Below are 21,797 nucleotides of genomic sequence, written 5' to 3' on the forward strand. Positions count from 1 at the left end.
AGTATCTGAAGCCCCTGGCTGAAAAGTCTCTGGGGTGGACGATACTTGCTGACAGTAGGGCCATATAAGCCACGTAAGATTTTTGAATGATTCAAAGGATTCGGAACTGATCTCGCTAATTTGACCTAGTTCATGAAAAATTTTCCTAAAAAATATATATAAAAATCTCTCTCTCTCTTACTGGCCTTATTGAAACTAGTGGGTTATTTGGATGACTGATTTTTTTTTTTATTTAAAAGAAAAGGGTTACAGTGGTTTTACCTTATTTGGAAAGGCTTTCTTCAAGCTTTTGTCCCTTCCTGGTAGCAAACCTATTTTGGATTTCAGTTTGTCTCCTACCTGCAGACTGCTCCTTCTCCCAGTTTTTGCTGCCCTCTGTTTTCTTTTCTGAGTTTTAACCTACTAGTGGGATACTCCCTCATTATCTAAATATCCATTCCTGGGCTTCTTCCACAGGGCTGCCTGCTCCATTGTAACAAGCCAGACAAAGTTCTTTTGGTAAGTCTCATATCTTTTATTAGACCAACTCAAATAGTTGGAAAAATTATTTGCAAGATTTTGAGTACAAACACCCTTTGTCTGGCTGAGGAAGCATTTGCAGTTGGTGTGTGCTCTTCCTGGGTGGAATGATTTACCAAAACGAACTTTGTCTGCCTATGGCCTTAGACCAACATGGCTACAACATCTACTCCTGTACCATTGTAACAAGGCAGTCTGGCCCTTTCAATTTAGTTTTAGCAGCATGTAACTTCAATTATGTTGTTTGAATTGAAGGGGTCCTTTCCTGCTCTCCTTCCTCCCACCTTAGGTTAAAAGACTTTTTTTCCTGCATCTTATAGGTAAGTGCTTAAAGAACAAATCTTCCTGCTCCATAGTGTGTGGGTTTTTAAGGTCTGAAGCTTGTAGCAATTGTACGCCATCTTATTATTATTATTTTTTATCTGGTAGGATATTGATCTATAATTATTCAAGGTGACTTCTTCAGACTTCCTCATATGCTGTCTTAGTCTATAAAGGTGTGAATCTATCCTGCCTTCTGCCTGAATTCAGACTAACACAGCTAACTATTTGTTCCTTCAGCCTTGTCAGTGAAAGCCTTTAGACTTGCACAGGATGCCATTTCCACCTTCCTTTTTGCCCACCTAGTCCTTTCTGAATTAAGGTATAACCACTGTAAATGTTTTTTTTTATAAATCATGCAAATAACCTATCAGTTTCAATTATTTTTATAAGCATATATAGGTTTAGAAGGTTCCCTCTACAGCTCTCCTTCCCATGTTCTAAAGACCCCCAAGTTCTTTACTTTACCAATCTATTTAGCCAGTAGTTCATTTTTAGAATCTTTTATCTTCATCTCTGAGAAGATTACCTTGATGATGATCTCCTTCAGCAACCTTCAAAAATGTGATGTCATCAGTCAGTGGTATATTGTGAAGCTGTGTCTTTATTGCTGATCTGCAAGTGGGCCCTTGGCCACTGCCTTCAGAAATTTATCCTGACCTGAAGTCACAGGCGTGTACCTTGGTTGTGGGAAACTGTTGTGGAAGGGGCATAGGAGGGCAGATCAATGCCCCCCCACCATGATGAGGGAGGGGGCAGGGGCAGGCTTATGGGGTGGAGGGGGCAGCTCCCGCTGCTGCTTGCATCCTGAAAGGGCATGGGGGTGGGACATGTGCCCCCGGATCTGCACAGGGCGGGGTGGGATGCAACTGGGACTGCATAGGGCTGGGCTTGGAGTGGGTGCCTGCGGCACTAGGAAGATGCTGCATCCACCCCAGGTTTTGCTTCTGCTCCACTCCCAGCACTGCCACTGGCAGCCGCCCGGTACAGCCGTGGCTCTTTCCAGGTCAGGGGCATCCGAACCCCAAGCCTCCGGGCTTCGGCCTGTGTGTAGGAAGCCTGCTAAAGGATTTGGAAGCATCTGACCCCAGGCAGGGGTGGTGGATGCTTGCCAGTAGTAGAGCCTCATATGGTTCTTGAATGACTCACGGATTTGGAATGGATTTGGCTGATTTGACTTCGGACTAGAAAATTTTTCCTTAGAAAGAAATAATAATAATAATAAAAAAATATATTCTTGGCGTGTAGCGGAGATCCTCCCACTGGACACTGGCCGGCAGGAAACCAACTATTTCATAGATTTCATAGACGTCAGGGCTGGAAGGGACCTTGAGAGATCATCGAGTCCAGCCCCCTGCCCAAAGGGCAGGAAGTCAGCTGGGGTCATAGGATCCCAGCAAGATAAGCATCCAATTTACTCTTGAAGGTGTTCAATGTAGGTGCTTGAACCACCTCCGCTGGCAGACTGTTCCAGACCCTGGGGGCTCGGACAGTAAAGAAATTCTTCCTTATGTCCAGCCTGAAACGGTCTTGCAGGAGTTTGTGACCGTTCGACCTCGTCATCCCTTGGGGCGCTCTGGTGAACAGACGTTCCCCCAGATCCTGGTGGTCACCCCTGATAAACTTATAGGTGGCCATTAGATCACCCCTGAGCCTATGCTTTTCCAGGCTAAAGAGTCCCATGGCTCTCAGCCTGTCATCGTAAGATCTGTTTTCCTGACTTCTGATCATGCGCGTGGCTCTCCTCTGGACTCTCTCAAGCTTCTCCACATCCTTTTTGAATTGTGGAACCCAAAACTGGATGCAGTACTCCAGCTGTGGCCTCACCAAGGCCGAGTACAAGGGGAGAATGACGTCCCTGGGATTTGCTCGAGAAGCATCTATGGATGCAAGCCAGCGTTTTGGTCGCTTTATTAGCTGCAGCATCACATTGCAGGCTCATGTTCATCTTGTGGTCAATGATGACCCCCAAGTCTCTTTCTTCTGTAGTGCTGTCCAACGTAGCACTGCCGAGCCTATAAGGATGCTGCAGGTTTTTCCTCCCAAGGTGGAGAACCTTGCATTTTTCGGTGTTAAACACCATCAGGTTCTCGTCCGCCCATTTGCTGAGCTTGTCCAGGTCAGCCTGGATCACCCGCCTATCTTCTGGCATGGATGCCTTGCCCCAAAGTTTGGTGTCATCGGCGAACTTGGCCAGTCCACTCCTGACTCCAGTGTCCACATCCTTAATGAAGATGTTGAACAGGATGGGTCCCAGGACAGAGCCTTGAGGGACCCCACTGGTCACAGGGCACCACGATGAGTCACTGCCATCAATCACAACCCTCTGGGTCCGACCACGGAGCCAATTTCCCAGCCAGCGGATCGTGGTGGAGCCAAGGCCACAACTGGCCAGTTTGGCCAAGAGGTGATCATGGGATACCAGATCAAAAGCTTTTTTGAAGTCAAGATATATGACATCAATCTCTTCTCCCTCGTCCAGGTGATAGGTCACCTGGTCATAGAAGGAAATGAGATTGGTCAAACAAGACCTACCCGCAACAAACCCGTGCTGGCTATCCCTTAGGGTGTTAGCCTGGGCCAGTCCCTCAAGGATGGCCTCCTTAATAAACTTTTCTAAGATCTTCCCCAGGATAGAAGTCAGGCTAATGGGCCTGTAGTTAGCTGGATCCACTCTCCTCCCTTTCTTGAAGATCGGTACCACATTGGCCTTCTTCCAGTCTTCGGGCACTACACCAGAGCGCAAGGAGTTTTCAAAGATCCATGCCAGGGGCTGGGCTATGACTCTCGCCAGCTCCTTGAGTACCCTGGGGTGCAGATTGTAAGGGCCGGCTGACTTGAAGGCATCCAGCTTCTCAAGGTGATCCTTCACAAGATCAGCATTTATGGAGGGTAGGGGATCCCCATCACCTGGATCTCCCTGTCCCATAGCGGGCATGGGCGTCCCATGGGACTGATGAAAGACTGACGCAAAGTACCTGTTTAATAGGTTGGCTCTTTCCTGGGCGTCAGTTGCCAGTTGTCCCATCTGGTTTAGCAGGGGTCCAACGTTGCCCTTGCTTGTCCTCCGGCTCCCCACATATCTGAAAAAGGACTTTTTGTTGTCCTTGATGCTTGAAGCTAGTTGGAGTTCAGTTGCAGCCTTGGCTTTCCTGGTTTGCTCCCTGCAGGACTGGACCAGCGCAGAATTATCCTCCTTGGAGGTGAATCCCATCCTCCATCCTTTGTAGGCTTTCCTTTTTAGCTGCAGGAGGTCCGCTAGGACCCTAGAGAGCCAGGAAGGCTGCTGTGCCTTCTTGCTGCCTTTCCTCCGTGTTGGAATAGATTTAGTTTGTGCATTGAGGATTGCTTCCTTGAGAAGCAACCACTCTTCTTGAACTCCCATCTCCCTGGGGTCATGGTCCCTGAGGGCCTGACCGACAAGCCTCTTGAGCTTGTCAAAGTCGGCTTTTCTGAAGTCAAGGACTTCTGTGTTGCTGACTGACTTGCCAGCTTTACGGCGGATGGTGAAGGTGATCAGCTCATGGTTGCTGTCACCCAGCTTCCCATCGATCACTAGGTCGCCGATCAGGCTGTCCCCCGTAGCCAGTACCAGGTCGAGCAGCGCTTTGCCTCTCGTTGGCCCATAGACTTCTTGAGTCAGGTAGAGGTCATCCACGCACGAGAGAAAGCTTTGCAACCACTCGGATTTTGCTGAGTGATCTTCCCACGAGATGTCCAGGTAATTGAAGTCACCCATGACAACCAAGGTCCTGGAGCAAGTGGCCTCAGTCAGTTCCCGGGCGAACTCCTGGTCGAGCTCAGGCCTTTGAGTGGGAGGTCTGTAGTAGACTCCCACCGTTGTGTCCTGTGTGCCATATGTCCCATGAATTTTTACCCAGAGGGTCTCTAGCTGTCCATGCTGGTCGCCAACATCAGCTTGCAGGGACATGTAGCTTTCCTTCACATAGAGAGCTACACCCCCGCCCCTTTTGTCAACACGATCCCTCCTGTACAGGGTATAGCCCTCTATACCCGTGGTCCAGTCATGGGTGGAGTCCCACCAGGTCTCCGTTATCCCAATGATGCCATAATTCTTTGCACTGAGCAGGAAGACGAGCTCCTCCTGCTTGTTGCCCAGGCTCCTGGCATTAGTGTACAGGCAGGCAAGTGTGCCCTTGGGGGCTCTTGCCTTGCCCACAGATTGTGCCAGGGCTGGGGCAGGGGTGGGCTCCCTTAAGTGCCTTGGTCTGCTGGCTTTACAAGGGTTGCTCAGCAGGCCGGCAGTGGCAGTAGTCCCCCCATCCCCCAGTGGGCTTAGTTTAAAGCCCGGTGGAGCAGGTCAGCCAGCCTGGCTGAGAAGAGCCTCCTCCCCAGGGGAAGAGGTGGAGGCCATCTCTTCCCAGCAGCTCGCTGCCTCTCTCACCAAAGAGCGGGCTGTGGTCATGGAAGCCAAAGCCTTCCCGATGACACCAGCTCCGCAGTCTTTGGTTCACTGCGTGGATCCTCCTTTCCCTCCTCAGCCCATAGCCCGAAACTGGGAGGATCGATGAAAACACCACCTGAGCTCCCAGACCCGTAAGCCCCGCTCCCAAATCCCTGTAGCACCTCATGACCTGGCTGGGGGTGCTCTGAGCCGTGTCATTGGTGCCCACATGAATAAGGAGCATGGAATAGTGGTCTGTGGGCCGGAGGAGCTATGGGATCCTCTCCGCAATGTCTCGGATGCGGGCCCCCGGGAAGCAGCAGACTTCCCGGGCTAAGGGGTCGGGACGGCAGATTGTCCCCTCAGTCCCCCACAGGATGGAGTCTCCCACAACAAACACCTTTCATTTTGTCTTGGGGAGAGCGGGGCAGTAGCTGTGGTTGAGCCTGGGTTGCCTGTGGGAGCTGGTAACTGAGCAGGCTCTGCTGGGGCTGCAAGAGGTGTGAACTTGTTGCTAAGCTCCGGCGAGGGAGGGGCCGTGGTGCGGCGGGCCTCAGGGCCCTTGACCACCTTGGTCCATGCCCCTGACTGGACAGAGCGGGAGGTCCCAGAGTCCTCCTTAGTCCTGGAGGGAGACGGTGCTCAACCCTGCGGCTCCTGGGGGAGAAGGGCCTGGCAGTAGGAGTCTATCTCCTGCTCGCAGTCCCTGATGGCATGCAGTCTCTGGACTGTGGCCTGGAGCTCCTCCAGCTGGTGCGCCAGAGACCCCAGTAGGGAGCAGACCCCACAAGGGAAGGTGGCCATGTTCCTGGGCTCTTGTAAGGAGTCCTGTCCACAGGCAAACAAGGGTGTACCCTCCACTCCACTGTGCCATTTTAATTGCATTTTTGGCTCAAGTATCAGACCAGTGTAACAAACTACAATTTGATCTGGCCCCTCAAGAGGCAATGGGCAGATATCATGCCAACCTTATGGAAATGGGAGTCTTCTTCCTAGCTTGTTTGAGCCCAGTTTTTTTTCTCCTGCCCTGACAGGGGGTCGGACTTGAAGATCTATAAGGTCCCTTCCGACCCTACTTCTATGATTGTTCCTGTGGCCATATGGCTGAAAGAGAGCAAAACTCCAGGGGGGAGGAGGGGTGGGCATCTGAACCCCAAACCGAAAGCTTGGGGCTGCATGCAGGATGCTTGCCAAAGGATTTGGAAGCATCTGAAGCCGCAGGCTGGGGTGAAGGATACTTGCTGGTAGCAGGGCCACATAAGGTTCTTGAATGATTCAAATGGATTCGGATTTGATTCAGCCTGGAACACAAAACATTTTCCAAAAAAAAGAAAGCTGCCCAATACCAACTATGTATTTTATAGTTGGTTTCCATTGCTGAGCACATGTTGCTTTTAGCAGTTCATTGAAAGACAGTGTATTTAGTGAGACTTTCTTGTATGTGATTATAAGATAGGGGGGCTTCAACCCCTCGGTGTAAATTGGGGCAAAAAACCTAGTCTTTTATTTGAGTACATATGGTAGGTTTTCATGATTTGTGAATAGAACTAAAGTTACCCCCAAAAATTAAGCTTATATTTTGCCTGTATACCTCCATAGCTTATAAATATATAATTTTAAGTTATAGTTGATATCTGAAAAATCCTGATTTTGAAGTGTATATGAGTTTCTTGGTTTTGAACCCCACCACGTCTCTCTTTTTAAAGTTATTGTATGTTTGCCTTGGCATAAAAACTGTTAACGTCCAGAAACTGAAATATTTCTCTACATCAATATTTCCTCCAAGTAAAGAATTGTGCAAATACTTGAGTTGCTTAACCTTTTCAAAGTAATGGTTAAAGCTTTTGAAAAAGATAAATGCATGACGGTTTAGCGCTGTGCCTCAAGAAATCTGTTGAGGATTTTACTGATTGCAACCCAGAACGTATAGAGATGTAGGACCTCAAGGATCTTTTAAGTCAGTTAGTCTCTTGCAAGCACTGTCATATTGGTATCAAGCTCTTCCTTCAAACTAGTTGGCTTGCTGCCAATACTTCCTTTAGAAAACAGTTCCAGAACCTTGCTGCTTTGGGCAGAAGGTTACAAATCTAACTTTCAGCCTGAGAATATTTGTCGTTGGACTAGATCTAAATAAAGAGGAGGAAGGCATAGGACAAGCTGGACCACCAATATCAAAGACTGGGTGGGATTAAAACTTACTGGTTGTACAAGGTTTGCCAAAGACTGGGAAGAATGGAGGAAAGTTATTATATCAAAGGTGCCCCAACAGTTGGCGTGGCCTTGGGACTGACTTGACTTGAGTCTAGATGCATTTATCCTTATGAGATGCTGTTGTTCAGTTAAATAGCCCTTCTTCCTCCCTGGTGCTTGGCTCTGATGCATTTATTGAAAACACTTGTATTTTCTTCTCTGTTGCTTTGTGAGACAAGGTCTTTTAATTTTCTGTCTGAAGACCTGCTCTTTTACTTTATTCATTCTGGTATCTACTCCCTGTACCTGTTTTAGTTTTCGTTCGAACACAGGTGACCAGAACTGATTTACAGTTCCAGTGATGTCTCCTCTGTCCCTTTTATGTAGTATTAACACATCCCAGCTAATACTGGAAATTACTTGGCTGTTGGTTTCTCAAATAGTATTTGACTCTTCCAAAGCCATATCAATTTGTCTCTGTAATCTATGACGGAGTAGTCTTCCTTCCAGTGCCTGATCCCAGTGCTCCTATGTTTTTTTCATTTCTAACTGCTGAGTTCCTAGCTCACAGCAGAAATTATTTTTGGATATGAAAGGTGAGATCTATATCAGCCTTGTTGCCACCTTCATTTTATGCTTTAACTTGTTTTTAAGTATTGCCACAAGTAAGGCTGCTAAGGTATCCTCCTCAACCTAAGGTTTCAAACCCAGCTCTCCTACTTTCCAGGGGTGTGTACCAGCTACCACACAATGGAACAGATGAAAGGGGAGATGGATTTTTATGTCTCCTTTTGAAGCCTGAATGTTGTGTAGAAAGGAAAGCATTGTGATGTCTATACTTTCTTTGTGGTAGATTTCCTGCTATCCAAACCTCTATACATCTAGAGGTATTATGCCATAATACACTTTACTTTCATAAAAATTTCAGGTGCATTATTGTGCCTTCCCTCCCTTTCCCCTTGGTCTCTGTTTCTATGTATTCCATAACCTTGATCTTGTAAGCATCCTTGTTGCTTTGTGTGTCCGGAGAAGGAAAATATATCTGGGCTCTGCAGCAATGTAAACATTTATAAATGATATTTTTTCCTCTGGTTATCATCATCTTTGAAAACTATAACTTCTAGCAATATCAAATATATTTGGCATAGTACTAAAAAACAATACAGTATTTGTAACTCAACCTATAAGAACATCAAGAGGCTATTTGAACTGAACCATAACGTTTCAGTTTAAGTTTTGAAGGTTTTTGTTTTTATTGGTGAATGAGTTCAGGTTCACACATTTTTATCTTCAACTTTTATCAAAATGAATAGTGTGTGTAGGAAATTTACTTTCTTGAACTGAGAGTGACTTCTACATGTATTAAAATGGGAAAAACTGCTAAGGTTTGTAGGTTAGGAGTGAAGAGAAGTAGTGTGTTGGTCTGAAGTCAGTCAGAAGGCAGGGTAGATGTACATCTTTAGATGAACTAAATAAGATACTTGTAGAGAGCACAAGCTTTTTGAAGATAAGCTCACTTCCTCAGGTGAAGAGTGCTCTGTCATGTCATTATGTAAATACATAAGGTGCACAGTGAGAGAACTCAGTCATTTTGTACTATGGCGCTGAAACCTGGGCTATAATTAATGGCAGAAATTGAGGAGGCCTGTTTGTTTTTTTTTCTCTTCTTTTGGATGCCTAGCACTTAAGCCACTTCTGTAGTAGAAATACTGAAAACAGCTTTAGAAGAAACATGGATATATTCAAATGAGAGCAGCCACCTAGAAATGAAATGAAATTAAATTCCTTCATAATGTTTAAATTTAACAACAACAGTATTAGAGGTGCACCGATATGTAGGTCCATATAGTATCGGCACTGACAAAAGGGAAATTGTCATTGTTGGCAATCGGCTTTTTTGGCCTTTGTAGCTGATTATGTTATTGATAAATGCTGCATGTATGCATGCACATGGCATAAGGAAAAGCTTCTTTTCCATAAGGGTAACTAGAATCTGAAATTACCACCTCACCAATCTTAAAAAGGCTTTCACTCAACAAGGACGCTTCTCCAGAGAGAGAGAGCACGTTTGAAAGAGCCACCCGAATACCATGTGAAGAATTGCTGCAGTACAGAAGAAACCCCCCCACAAATCGCACACTGCTGGTTATGACACATCACCCCTCCCTCGAACCCGTATGGAAAATCCTCAAACAATTGTAATCCATACTACAAAGAAACCTATTCTTAAAAAGATCTTCCCAGAGCCACCTTCAAACAAGCACCGAACCTCGCTAACCATCCCCAGCTAGATCATACTAGCCAAGGCTTTGTCTAGCCAGATCTTCAAAACCTCCAAGGAAGGAGATTACATGACCTTTCTCTTTAACTTGGTCCAGTGCTTTACTACCCTCTTAGTGAGTTTTTTCCCCTAATATCCAACCTAAACTTCCCTTGCTGTAACGTGAGACCATTGTTCTGTCATATAGCACCACTGAGAACAGTAGCTCAGGGGTTGGCAACTTTTTTTGGGAAGAGTGATAAAAAACCTTGCAATCTTGAGTTGTAAGATGTTGATATGCCAGTGGTGGACAGCAGGGTATCTGCAAGGAGCCTGATCCTTGTTGTGGCAGTGAAGCCCTGGCCCCATCCCTGCTGTCTGGTCTGAGGTGCATGTGCCAAGCAAAATACCTTCATGTGCCATGCTGGCACCTGTGCCAGGGATTGCCTACCCTGTTCAAGCTCCATTCTCTTTGTAACCACCCTTCAGGTAGTTGAAGGCTGCTTTTAAATCCCCCCTCAGTCTCTTCTCCAGAAATAAGCCCAGGTTCTTCAGCTTCTCCGCAGAAGTCACGTGTCCCAGCCCCCTAATTACTTCAGTTACAGCCTCACCAGAATAGAAGGGAAAGAATCACTTCCCTTGACCTGCTGGTAACACTCTTACTAATGCAGCCCAGTATGCTGTCAGCCACCTGTGCAACAATGGCACACTTGGCTCATATTCAGCTTGTTGCCCACTGTAATCCTCAGGTCCTTTTGTGCAGAGCTGCTGCCCCATCCAGCTCAATTGTAGCACTTGCAAACCTTTTCTGGGCTCCCTGCTGGCAGTGGTAGGATTGGGGATCAGATCCCTATTGCAAAAATTCTGTTTCCTGCCAGGCCACATGTGCTAGAGTTTTGGGCAGGGGGAGCAGCTGTGCAGCAGGGGAGATAGTAGGCAGCTTGCACAGTGGTGAGGAACTGTGTGGGGTGCCTGCCCACCCCACAGTGTGCAGTGTTTGGATCCATGGTCTGTGGCCCTGGGTCTGCAGCCCCCTGCTGCCTGCAAGTTGCAGAGCCCTGTTCTAGGATTAAATATACTATAGGGAAATTGAATAACTTGCGATAGCACTTGGACTGTATTGCACTATTTGCCATTTGAGCAAGTAAGGCCTCAAACAAACTTGCATTTGTAGTTGAGTATGCTGAGCACCCAGATGACGCTTAAGATGTCCATACCACACATTCTTCCTACTTCCCTCCTTCTCTCCCCGCTTTTTGGAGCAGGGGGAAATCAAAAACTGTGGGATGCTGGGGAGCTAAGAGACCCTCTATAATGCAAGTGTGGTTTGCAGGTGTGAAAAGTAGCACTATAAAATATGCTGCAGAAAATTTATTGTTCAATCTGTAATGCTTCTGTCATTTTTGTAACATTCTGGGGATGTGTATATTCTTAACTTTATTTGAGGCACTATAAATGTAACTTCTTTGCATAGCCAGAGTCTAATTAAAATCCTGTTAAATCTTTGGAAATGTACATAGTATTTCTTAGGTGACTTGCTGTATATTTGTAAGCCAGTTAAAACCAAGTCAAGGAAATAAACTGTTTCCTATTAGGTATTGTTTTAAAGAGATTTGTTAAAACCATGTTTAATTTCGTCTTACAGATTTTTTTTTTTTTTTAAAGCCGCTTAATTATGATGCAAAAACAATTTTTTTTCAAGACAGTGATATGACTGGTTTCTTCTTTAATTTTCAGCATTTAAATATCAAGACACTGACAGATGATGTGGTAAGACTACTTAAGTTTGCTTCTCTATGCTTTGTGACTAACCCTCTAACTTGAGCAACTAAAACATCTTTATTGTAGCTTCTTTTCTGCTAGAAGCTCTTTTGGACAGCTCAAATTAAAAGCTCAAATAGGTAAAGCCTGGCTAAATTGGAAGAATGTTAATGATGTATAATATACTAGGTATAGGTGACAGACTTAGGTGCTTGTAGCTGGTTTTGCAATTGCTGTACTCTGTTTTTAATCACTATTAAATAAGTAGGTCAGCTAAGTATAACTGTCTAGTTAATGCCTTCAAGATTTGCTTCAGTTTTTGTATTTCTTCCATATCAGACTAGCATTGCTGGGTTGCATGGCTAACTAAGACCTGGTATTTAATGTTTGCTTGTAAACTTTTTTAAAAAACTCTATACTGTCTAATGCATGTCCTACGTAAAAGCTTTTAGTCAGTCATTTATTTGTTTGTGTATCTGAAGTTGTCTGGTTGATTTGATAGAACTATTCAGCGCTCCCTATTACAAGGTAGAAATCTTTTAAACGGCAAACTGCAATATCTGTAATAACAACTGCTCTCGTTAAGTGTTTAAAAATATGTCTCTCTTCTTAAATAGAAGGAAGCATTCTTTTTTCACATTCAAATAACACCTTTAGCTTTTAACTTGTAACTTTATTATCACATTGAACTTTTGGCATCACAGGCATTTTTCTGACATTTATTTTCTGTATTGGATTTGTGCAACAAATCAACCATTTTTGCGTAAATATTTGTGCTTATAATTGAAACAATCATGTAGAATTGTTGCAAAATAGTCATGGTAAATTGTGTTTTAAATGGGAATCCATTGGTTTTGGGTATCTGTGGTTAGGTAGGCAACAAATAACCTAGTGTATCTTTCAGTGTACTGGTGGTCAGCTGTTGTAGTGTGTTTTTGATTTCAGTTCAGTTTGCCTCATAGCAGTTTTCATGGTTCCATTATCATCATTAGGGATGTAAATGCTGATTAAAAAAAATAATCTGGTTAACATGTTGTAATTACAGCAGTTAAACAATTAATTGGCGTGCCAGCCCCTAGCTTGGCCCATGTGGGGCTGTTCTGCACCAGCCTGCAGCTCACCCCTGCCTGGCCTGGCATGAGTGAGCTGCTTCTAGCCCCCTGAGGTATAGTGGGGACTTAGTGGTTCCCTGAGGCCTCAGCTCCCCAGAGCTTGCCTCTTGATGAGCAGGGCAGGTGGGCAGTTCCTTTCCTTTTAAGCATCTTTCTTTTTTTAATCTTTATTTTCAGGATTGGGCCCCTCACAGTGCATAGCAAGCGGCCTCTGACTTCCATGCTCCCCAGAGAGGGAGCTGGGCTGCTTTTGTTGTGGTCAGCAGAGGAGTGAGGAGGTGGGATTAATACTTTAATAGCTAGGCTCCATGGACCCCTGCCCTATGCTAAATAACTGGTAGGCTATAGCTGGTTATCATTGGGATTATTGGTTAAATGATTAATTGTTTAACCATTCACACTGCTAATCATTATCTAGTTGGACTGCTCCTATAACACAGCTTATAGGATTTCCCTGAAATAACTTATTCTTGGGTTCATTTCTCTTTTTTTCAGAGGCTTGGTAGGAAATAATTCTCACGTTCTGTCTCAGTGCAAAACTGGATTGGTTGTCTGTATGTATCTTTGTCTTTATTGTGCTCAAGTTCTTGACTCGGAGAGACAGATGAATAGTATGGGGCTCAATCCAGCCTGCAGCCTGGCACTCACCCTAAACCTACTGCAGTCTGGCCCTGTGCACCTGGTTTGGGCCCTACATGGTCCTGTGTGCTGGGATTGAACACTGTGTGCCTGATTTGTTATGCAGGGCCTGGGGCTTCTCATGAGTCTGGAAACTTGGCAACATAGGAGTAGTTCCATTGATCCCTTGATGCCAAATATTTGGACCCAGGGGGAGCCCTGTGGCCTGGATGACACTGTTCTAGGGACTGGATCTGGCCACGGACTGGGGGTTGAACACCCCTGATGCAGAACCTAGCAAACCCCTTTTCTAGTGCAGCTTAAAGATCTTGTGTCTTGAACCTGCAATTTTACCTGCTGCTGGAGCACATACTGAAATGGATAAATTCAGCTTGTGCTTTTATTATACTTTCCACTTGCTTTCCTCACTTTTCATCTAGTATTCTTGCTCTCTCTTCTCACTGCATCTGATTGGCCTGCCACTACTGGATTTCTAACTTGGTGCCCAGGGCAGCTCGCACTGTGCTTCCACTCACATTCACCCCGTGCCCGTTGATGGCCCTGGCCAGCATGCACAGCTTTCTCATGGGCTGCTGCTGTAGTCACCTGGGTACTGCTTGGCTCTCCCTGCCTCCAGCAGCTCCACCTCCTCCTGCCCCTGTTGTACCACTCTGGGCAGCAGGTTGCATGGGGAAGGGGAAGTGGCAGTGGCCATGGGGATGCATGCCAGACATTATATGCATAGCTGGGTGGAGGGAAGCTGCAGCTGGGCAGCTCCTGCCCCAGTGCACGGGGCTCCATCTCCAGCCTGCCTCCCACCCACTCTACTCACCTGGTGTGATGAGCAGCTACCTGTGGGTAGCTAAGTGAGTGGAAGGAGTCCAGGAGCTGTAGCCTTTTGTACTAAGTCAGGAGCCATTTGGGGCAGCTTTTCCCCAGCCTAGCTGGGCATGTGGTGCCTAGGATGCATCCCCATAGCTGCCACTGCTTCCCTGTGCTACCTGCAGCCAGGAGCAGTGCAGCAGGGGCAAGAGGAGGATGAGGTGGCAGCAGTAGTAGAAGCAGCTCCCTGGAAAGATGGGTGAGTTGGCTGGGGCTGGGGCAGTGCTGTCAGTGGGTGTTGGTGGGAGCACTATGTGGGCTGCCCCAGGCAGGAGTGAATGGGGCTTGGCTCTATGCAGAGCACTGTAGGGGCAGCCTCAGGATACATGCAATCAATTAGCAGGCTGGATCCAACCTGTGGTTCATATTTTGCACACCCCTTCCCTAGGACTATGTGACTGTTGCTTAAAGGCTCTCAGCTGAAATCTCTCAAACTTCGAACAAAATATAAAATGGATGAGAAATAATAATCCTTTAAGGACTGGGTAATCATTTAAGGACTGGGCAGCAGTGCACAACATGGTCTTCTCCATTCTCCCTGCATATGCACCTCTGCCTTTATTATTGCCAGCTGCTAAATAGTTTAAGAACAGTTGAATTACCAGCAAGAAGAAGAGAATCAGCTGTTTCTAGAGGTGGCATTCTTCCATGTGGGCAGCCTATAGAAGGAAACTACTCTTTCTGCAAAGGTATGGTAAGGCTTTTATAGGGAGGGTGTAACAAGTGCGTAGTCCCATGTATGGTCATGTTGCTCCCTGGTGGCCACTCAGCTCTTGCCAATATACATCCCTGGCTCTCTGGGTACTCTCCCCTCTGCTCACTCACCATGCCTTGATGCTAAAGGAAAAGGAGGTAGCTTCGCGCTTCCCAAGCCTGATCTTACTCTCCTGACCACAGATGTCTATGGTCATTGCCTTGACGGCTAATTATGTGGTTCCATCCTAGCTTTACACCATTCCCATGCCTCACAGATGTCTCCATCACCAGCCTTCTTGGGCCTGAGCAGCCCTCCCTGCCCAGGCACTTTGCTGACCTTGGCTACTTCTTGGTGCATCTTCTAGGCTTGTCTACTTCTCCTGGGTTCTTTGCTTCTTGGAGCTAGTCCTGGGCACTGCCTTTCTGTCTGTACTCCTCGCTGGCCACTTTGTATATGTAAGCTACACCCAGGCACTGTGTCCCACCCTAGCAGACTCCTACCTCTGTCCCTCTCTGGGCTTTGGGCCCTTGGTCCCCATCCCTGGGCTGCTGTGCCCTGCCTCTGCCCCTCTTTGGTCTCACCTGCCCCTGTTCTCAGGCCTGCCCTGTTCCTGGGCTCTGTGCTGGCAAGGAGTGCCAGCTCAGCTGTTCTGCTAGGAGCCCATCTGCCAGGAGCTCCTCTTTCTGGCTCCTGTCTTGTACTCTACCCGATTTAAGCTGCCGTAAGCACAAAGTCAGACATCTAGTCACTGCCATGGACTTAGAGGCGGTCATGAAAAAAAAGTGGCGGGAAAAGCATCATACCATCTGATGTCATGGTAACAAGGGGGGGAGGAGAAGGGCAAAGCCTTTAAAAGCCGCGCCCAACCCGTACCAAGGCAGAAGCCATCAGCTGTTGGGACCCACTCGATCAGTCCCATGTGCCATGGTCAGGCCAACCACGACACCGCTTCTCCGCCACCGACCTTCCCTGCGCATCGACCTGATTTACGATCTGCGAGTAAAGAGAGAGAATTTTGTTTGTTTTGTAGTTAAACACTTTCTGTTCTAACTGTTTATCAAGCTGTTACACCTACGCGTCTCATTCACCGGCGTGTAAGTAAAATAAAACCTATCTTTATTACAACCCGTGAAGCTTGTACCCTGGTCTGCAACCGGAAAATTCCGTGGTCCGCAGCTATAGAAAATCCGACTCCCTCCCTTAAAGGCAGACGATCCTTCTTATTGTGCCTCGGGTCCTGACCCTGCAGCGTGCAACAGGTCCCAGGACTAGACTCCTTGACCAGCGCAGGCCCTGGGTTTATATGCCCTAAGCCCAGCCCCTCTCTGATCAGGTGACTTTCTGTTTGGCCCCTGCTACATCTGCAGGCTGCTTCTTCCACAGCCTTTCCTCTTAAACTGACGGGCATACCAAGCACCCTGTCATAGAGGGTAAGAAATCCCCTGGCTTTTTCTGAAGTTTGAAGGACAAAAGTATGACAGGGAGGGAGCAGAGAAACTAAGTTTCATTCATGGAGGGGAAAGAAGTATTGGGGGAGACGGAGACAAAAGGTAAGGAAATGAGGAGAAACACTTGAAAAAAGGAAAATCTATTGTCATGTAAACTGCACCCAATGACTGAACTGTGCTCCTGATAATAGAAAATCAGGAATATGTTTTATATATTTATGTATTTAAAATCCTATTTGAACTTCTGATGACAACTCCAAAGGGTACCATTTAGATTAAGGTACTAGCCTGCTGTTTCAGTTCCAGTGCTGTAAGATTTGAAGGGCTTCCCTATGCTTCTATGTCAAATCGTATATGGAGTGGTCCTTTGTTTTGGATCCCAGGGGATCCAAAATACCAGTTTTTTTGGAGAGATCTGTCTTGTACTGATGCATGAGCTTGCATATACTGATCCAGTAAAGGTTAGTGCCAGTTTTTAAAGTGTTATAACGAGAATCCTTTACAGCTATGTTTGGTGTTTCATAGTGAGTTATGACAGTTACTGTATTTCTGACATGCAGTGATGGTTGAGTTTGGATGTCTTAATAACAATGCTAAGGAGGTAAATGCACTGTTGTGTTGTTTTGTTAGTATATATTCTAACAGATGCATTAAATAGCTTAATTAAAGCACTTTAAATAGCTTGCCATGTGATTTCAGAGTTTAAACATAGAAACCAAGTCTAACCAAAAATGTTTGGGGTAGGGGCCTCACAGAAGATGGCAAAGGTTTTTTAAAAGGTTTTTAAAATTTTAAACTTTAATTCATAAACTCTTTAGTTACTTATAAAAGTATTAGGAAAATCATTCTATATGGTAAAACAGTTTGGTGGGGGTTACAGGTATACATATACAAAGATGGATTCTGTTTATTAAGTGCAAACTAAACAGCTCTAATTAATGCCGCCATAATTGTATTTAACAAACTGTTCAAAGGCCTGCTTAATTTTTTTTGAACTTGGTAAATTCTTGAACTTAATTTTAGTTATGGTAGCATGTTCTATAGTTTTACTAGTGTACAGTAAAAAGAAAAAAAATCCTCTATTGCTGGTTAATTTGTTTAAAAATAACAAATACCCTATTGCTCTTGTAATGTGAAACCATGAATGGAAGTGCCAGACCTACTTTATATGTATAATTCATTATTTGCATATTTGTCTTCTCCATATGTTAAGAGCTTTGGTCTCTTCCATTTTACTACATAAAGAAGTTTCTCATACTCCTGAATGTTCTTTCCACTCATATTTTGGTCATATCCATTTGAGGATTGGTTAATTTGCACATAGTACAAGTTTCCCTTGCTTTATGCAGCTTCTGTATGTGCGAATTTGCTCTTATATGATGACCGTTTTTATACCAAAAGTTTGTTACATGCAAGGTAAATTCACTCTTATGTGATTGGTGTGGTGGAAGCCCACAGTCAGCTGCTTTGCGCCGTGCACCAAAATACAGCCTCCTGTGTGGATCTGTGCTTCTTGCTTGTTGTCTGCAACATGTTTCTGTAGTTGCTATCCCCATTATGGTAACATTCACCACAACCCTGTGCTTGTGTGCACTGTCTGCTGTTGGCGAGTACCAAAATTGTCTTGTAAAAGTGGTAGAAATAGGTCTATGGGTCAGTAGAATCGAGGTCTTGGAACGTATCTCTATTTGTTACATTGTAAAGTGGGTCTCCTTTATGCAAATTCAACTTGTACGCTGTTTTCCAGGAATGCACATACAGCATAAAGTGAGGGAAACCTGTACAATATTTTAGGTATACGCATGCAATTTGCTTATAAACAGTGAGGATTTTATCAGTCCATAGCAGGCTTGTTGGACTGATGTCTGCTAAAGTGAGCTGCAAAATTAAGGCTGGGATTAGCGTGGAAACTGAGAAAAGCCAAGTGTGCACAAAGTAAAGGTGCTGTTACAGGTTACTTTTTGTAATGTTTTAAATCTGTGGAATATTATGCCATCATACAGTTGGAACAGTTTCAGAGCAGATGCAGGTTAATTCTGTAATTCTGTCTCAGACCTGTGCAACTGTGGCTTGCCATTAGAGGGCTCAGAAGGTGGCAATGACAGGATCCAGGACTCTGTTGTTCCTCTGGGGTGGGGGTGGAGGGTGCCATGTAGCTTGAAGGAAGAGCAGAAGAAGGGGAAGGGAGACCTTCTGCTTTTTTGATTGATTTGGTGTTGGTTAAAGGTGCCCTAGAGAATGAAGTCCTGAATTTATCCACACAAGAGGAATAGCAGAAGCAGATATAGAGTAAACCTCTATCTTTGTGCCTCAACTAAGGCTTGGAAGGAATGAAAGAGGTCTCCATTTCATCTTCCCATTCTTACTATTGTGTGTTGGGTGACAGGGCCCAAACAGGCAAGAAATGGTGTCTTCTTCCTCATGCTCTGATCCATCCATCAGGAGAGCTCAGTTTTGACCCCAGTTCTGCTGCTAGATTGTCATGTAGTGTTAGGAAGCCTCTCTGCCTGTTTCCAGTGTGAGAGATCATTTTGAGCTTTCTTTAACTGTGCTTTGAAATACATGGATGACAGGTTCCACATAAGAGCTAAGGCTAGATTCCGCTTAAGGCTTGGTAGGGGCATGCTGTTTGTCTGGGATATCCTTGCTGTCTGTCTGAGCAGCTCCCAGCTGTTTCTCTCTACCCTTCTACTGCACTAAATACCCTTGACAAAATGTTACTTGAGGCATCCCTTAGTAAATGCCAGCTCTTTGTTTTCACTCTTTTTTTAATGCCAGATCTTCATTTTTCTTTCTTTTTTTTTTAATATTATAGAAAAATGGTAGAGCAGTTCTTCTGTTGCAAAGAAAGACCCCAACAGGGAAGAATGATTCTCACACCATGGATTCTTATTTGAGATGTCTGGGATTATTTTGTGAAACATGTTTACGAATTTAACGGTTAATCCCTGGTGGCTTCATTGCTTTGTCCATGTTGGACAAGGCAATGAGAGAGGGCTCTCCTGTTTCACTGAGCAGTGGTGGCTTGGCACTGAGAGCAGAACCACTACATCAGTCTCAGTGAGACCAAAAATCCCTAGGGAAGTGTGGTTCCTGCAGGGTTTTCCAGTCCTGCTGAAACTGATGTGGTGAGCTCAGCTGGTCTCTCATTTAATTGAGCCCTGGCAGCTCTGCTGAGCATAGAAACCCCAGTCACTCAGATCATGCAGCTGGTCTGCATGGTTTGTATTGAATTGAGCCACAATGGTTCTGTACTTTCAGTATGTCTATAAAGGCCTTTTTCCAGCTCTCTAATCACTTTTTTCATGCTCTGTCCTGCTTCCTCCAATTTTGCATTGCTTTTAAAATGTAGACACCAGAACTGTACCTACTATTCCAATATTTGTCTTGTTAGTTTGTAAATAGGTAAAGGTACATCTCTCTTCCTAACCTCCTTCCTCTGTTCATACAAGTGATTTTTTTTTCCCTTTGCACTCCACAGTCAGTTAAATTTTAGGATAAATTCTTTGTCTGTTATAAAATCTGAATCCCATTGAGTCACCTCTTTGAATTTTTCCATTTTTGTAGGTAAGGTCTGCTTTTTTTGTGTTTAAATGTATGAAATTACCTTCAGCTGTATTTTAAAAAGTATTGCTTGAAAGGGCTCAAGTCACTAAATCCTCTAGATCAGGGGTCTGTCATCTTTTAACAATAGTGGGTAAGTGTCACTTGTTGAATAGAAGTAGTATTGAATTTGCATTCCAGGGAGTCCCTGTTCCCTTGCTACTCTCTCTCTTCTGCACCTCCCCTCTCCCCCTCCAATTCTGAGAGATGCTTCTTCTGTGAGGGAAGACATTGGTTCAGTGAGCACCTCAGGAAGTTAATGCAACAACTCCTGGGTATAGGGGTTGTCTGGTGTCTCCTTTGCAGCCTCCACCAAATTTCATTGCTGGCAGCAACTGGCAAAGGTAAATTCAGCAGCAAGAAAGCTAGCAGCTGAAATACAAGGGTTGCTGGGTGCTCTGACACCTCTGCTAGATAGGTGTCCTATCAAGGGGGATGGAGGGGTGAGCACATGAGGCTGAAGAAGGGACAGGGGATACTGGAACCAGCACTATCTCCCGCCCCCCCATGAGGCCCTAGCTTTGCAGGCAGGATCCGGTCTTTTGGGCTTCATCACAGGTCATGTTACCAACATAAAGGAGGCTGAGGCATAAAGATCAATCTTATCTGCTAAGTTTATCTCCAGTCATTTTTATTAGTACTTCAAGACCATTGATGAACATGTACCTATTAGAAACACCCTGGTTAGGCTTACTATTTGCAGCTGCTTTTTGGCCCTTGGTTTTTAATCCATTTTAATATGATCTGATACTATACAGTGTTATCTTAATTAAATATTATGATGAACTAAGTAAAATGCTTTACAAAAAGCTTAAGATTTACATTATTGGGTTGCCTTTTATAGATAAAATATACAGTCTCATCAAGAAAAAAATGGGCCCATGTAACAACCATGGTTTGCACATCAAATCAGAACTGTTCAGATCAGTGGGTGTCTTGGTTCCTGTCTGTATCCTGACAGCCACCGTGTGTATGTGTGTTTTGCTGAGAACATAAGGACCAATGGAGACTTGCATTGTATAAAGACTGAACAATATTGCTGCTGCTACTTAAATTAACTTTCAAAATAGGTGTACAGTAGCACTTTTTACATCTAGATAGGATACATGTTTAGGGTGTGTGTGTGCATATATGACACACACACACACACCCTGCACAGTACTAGTAATCCTCGTTTTTAATAGAACCTAAATCTCTTGGTTCCAAAACTGTGCTCTTAATGTGATATAGTCATGCCCATTAATGAGATGCATTTTAAATTCCTGTTTTATTTAGGGAAAAGACATGTACCATGTAAATATTAATTTGGTGAAGAGCGACACAAATCTGGCAAGGCTAAATTTTCCCTGTCTTCTAGAGTATAAACAGATGTCAACTTTGGAGTGGGATCAGCTGTGCCAGAATGTGTCCCAGCCCAGCTGATCGACTTCATTGGTATCTACAGACCTTGCTATCTTGGTGGTCCTGCAAGGTCCTTCTGGGGTTTCAGTAGTCTGATCCTGTGGGACTAATGGCCCTGGGTCATGCCCTGTCTTGGGACATGCAGATAGGATACACTGCAGCAGATCTCAGTAGTGTGCTTTTGTAAGCGGGGAAACCACCATGCAGGTTCCTTGGCTTGCAGATATATGCCCCAAATTGGGGCACGTCAGCCTGATACATATGCTGCAGGAATCTCTTTGTTCAATAATAAGCTAACAGACATTCTCCCATTTAAGCTGTCGCTAACTGTGACTATGTTTTGGTCGTGGCTGTCAAGGTTCTTTGGGTAGATGTGATTATCTTTCATTAGACCAACTTAATAGTTGAAAAAAAGTTCTTTGCAAGCTTTTGGGTGCAAACACTTTTCTTCAGGCATAGGGAATCTCTGCTGTTCTGAGACTCCAAGGAAGAAGCTAAAAGTATGTCAGGATGTCATTGAGACAGTAAATAGGTGGAATTTAGGAAAACAAAAAACAGAGAAGGGAAGGGCTTGTGGGGC

General features: G+C 45.0%; 1 protein-coding gene across 2 annotated transcripts in view; it reads left to right on the forward strand.

Moving 5' to 3' along the window:
• The window catches only part of DIAPH3 (diaphanous related formin 3), a 485,008-nt gene that overhangs the window by 13,349 nt on the left and 449,862 nt on the right, over positions 1–21,797 (forward strand). The window contains exon 2 of one of the 2 annotated variants that reach the window (XM_090024704.1): positions 11,433–11,465. The exons of the other annotated variant lie outside the window; for it this stretch is intronic. Within the exon in view, the coding sequence (XP_089880830.1) occupies positions 11,433–11,465 (33 nt within the window). The remainder of the gene's footprint in view (positions 1–11,432; positions 11,466–21,797) is intronic. 2 annotated transcript variants of the gene reach the window in all.

This window comes from Crocodylus siamensis, chromosome 1, assembly GCF_052110815.1.
Source record: "Crocodylus siamensis isolate JL-2025a chromosome 1, ASM5211081v1, whole genome shotgun sequence".
In the NCBI taxonomy this organism is placed as follows: Eukaryota; Metazoa; Chordata; order Crocodylia; family Crocodylidae; genus Crocodylus; species Crocodylus siamensis.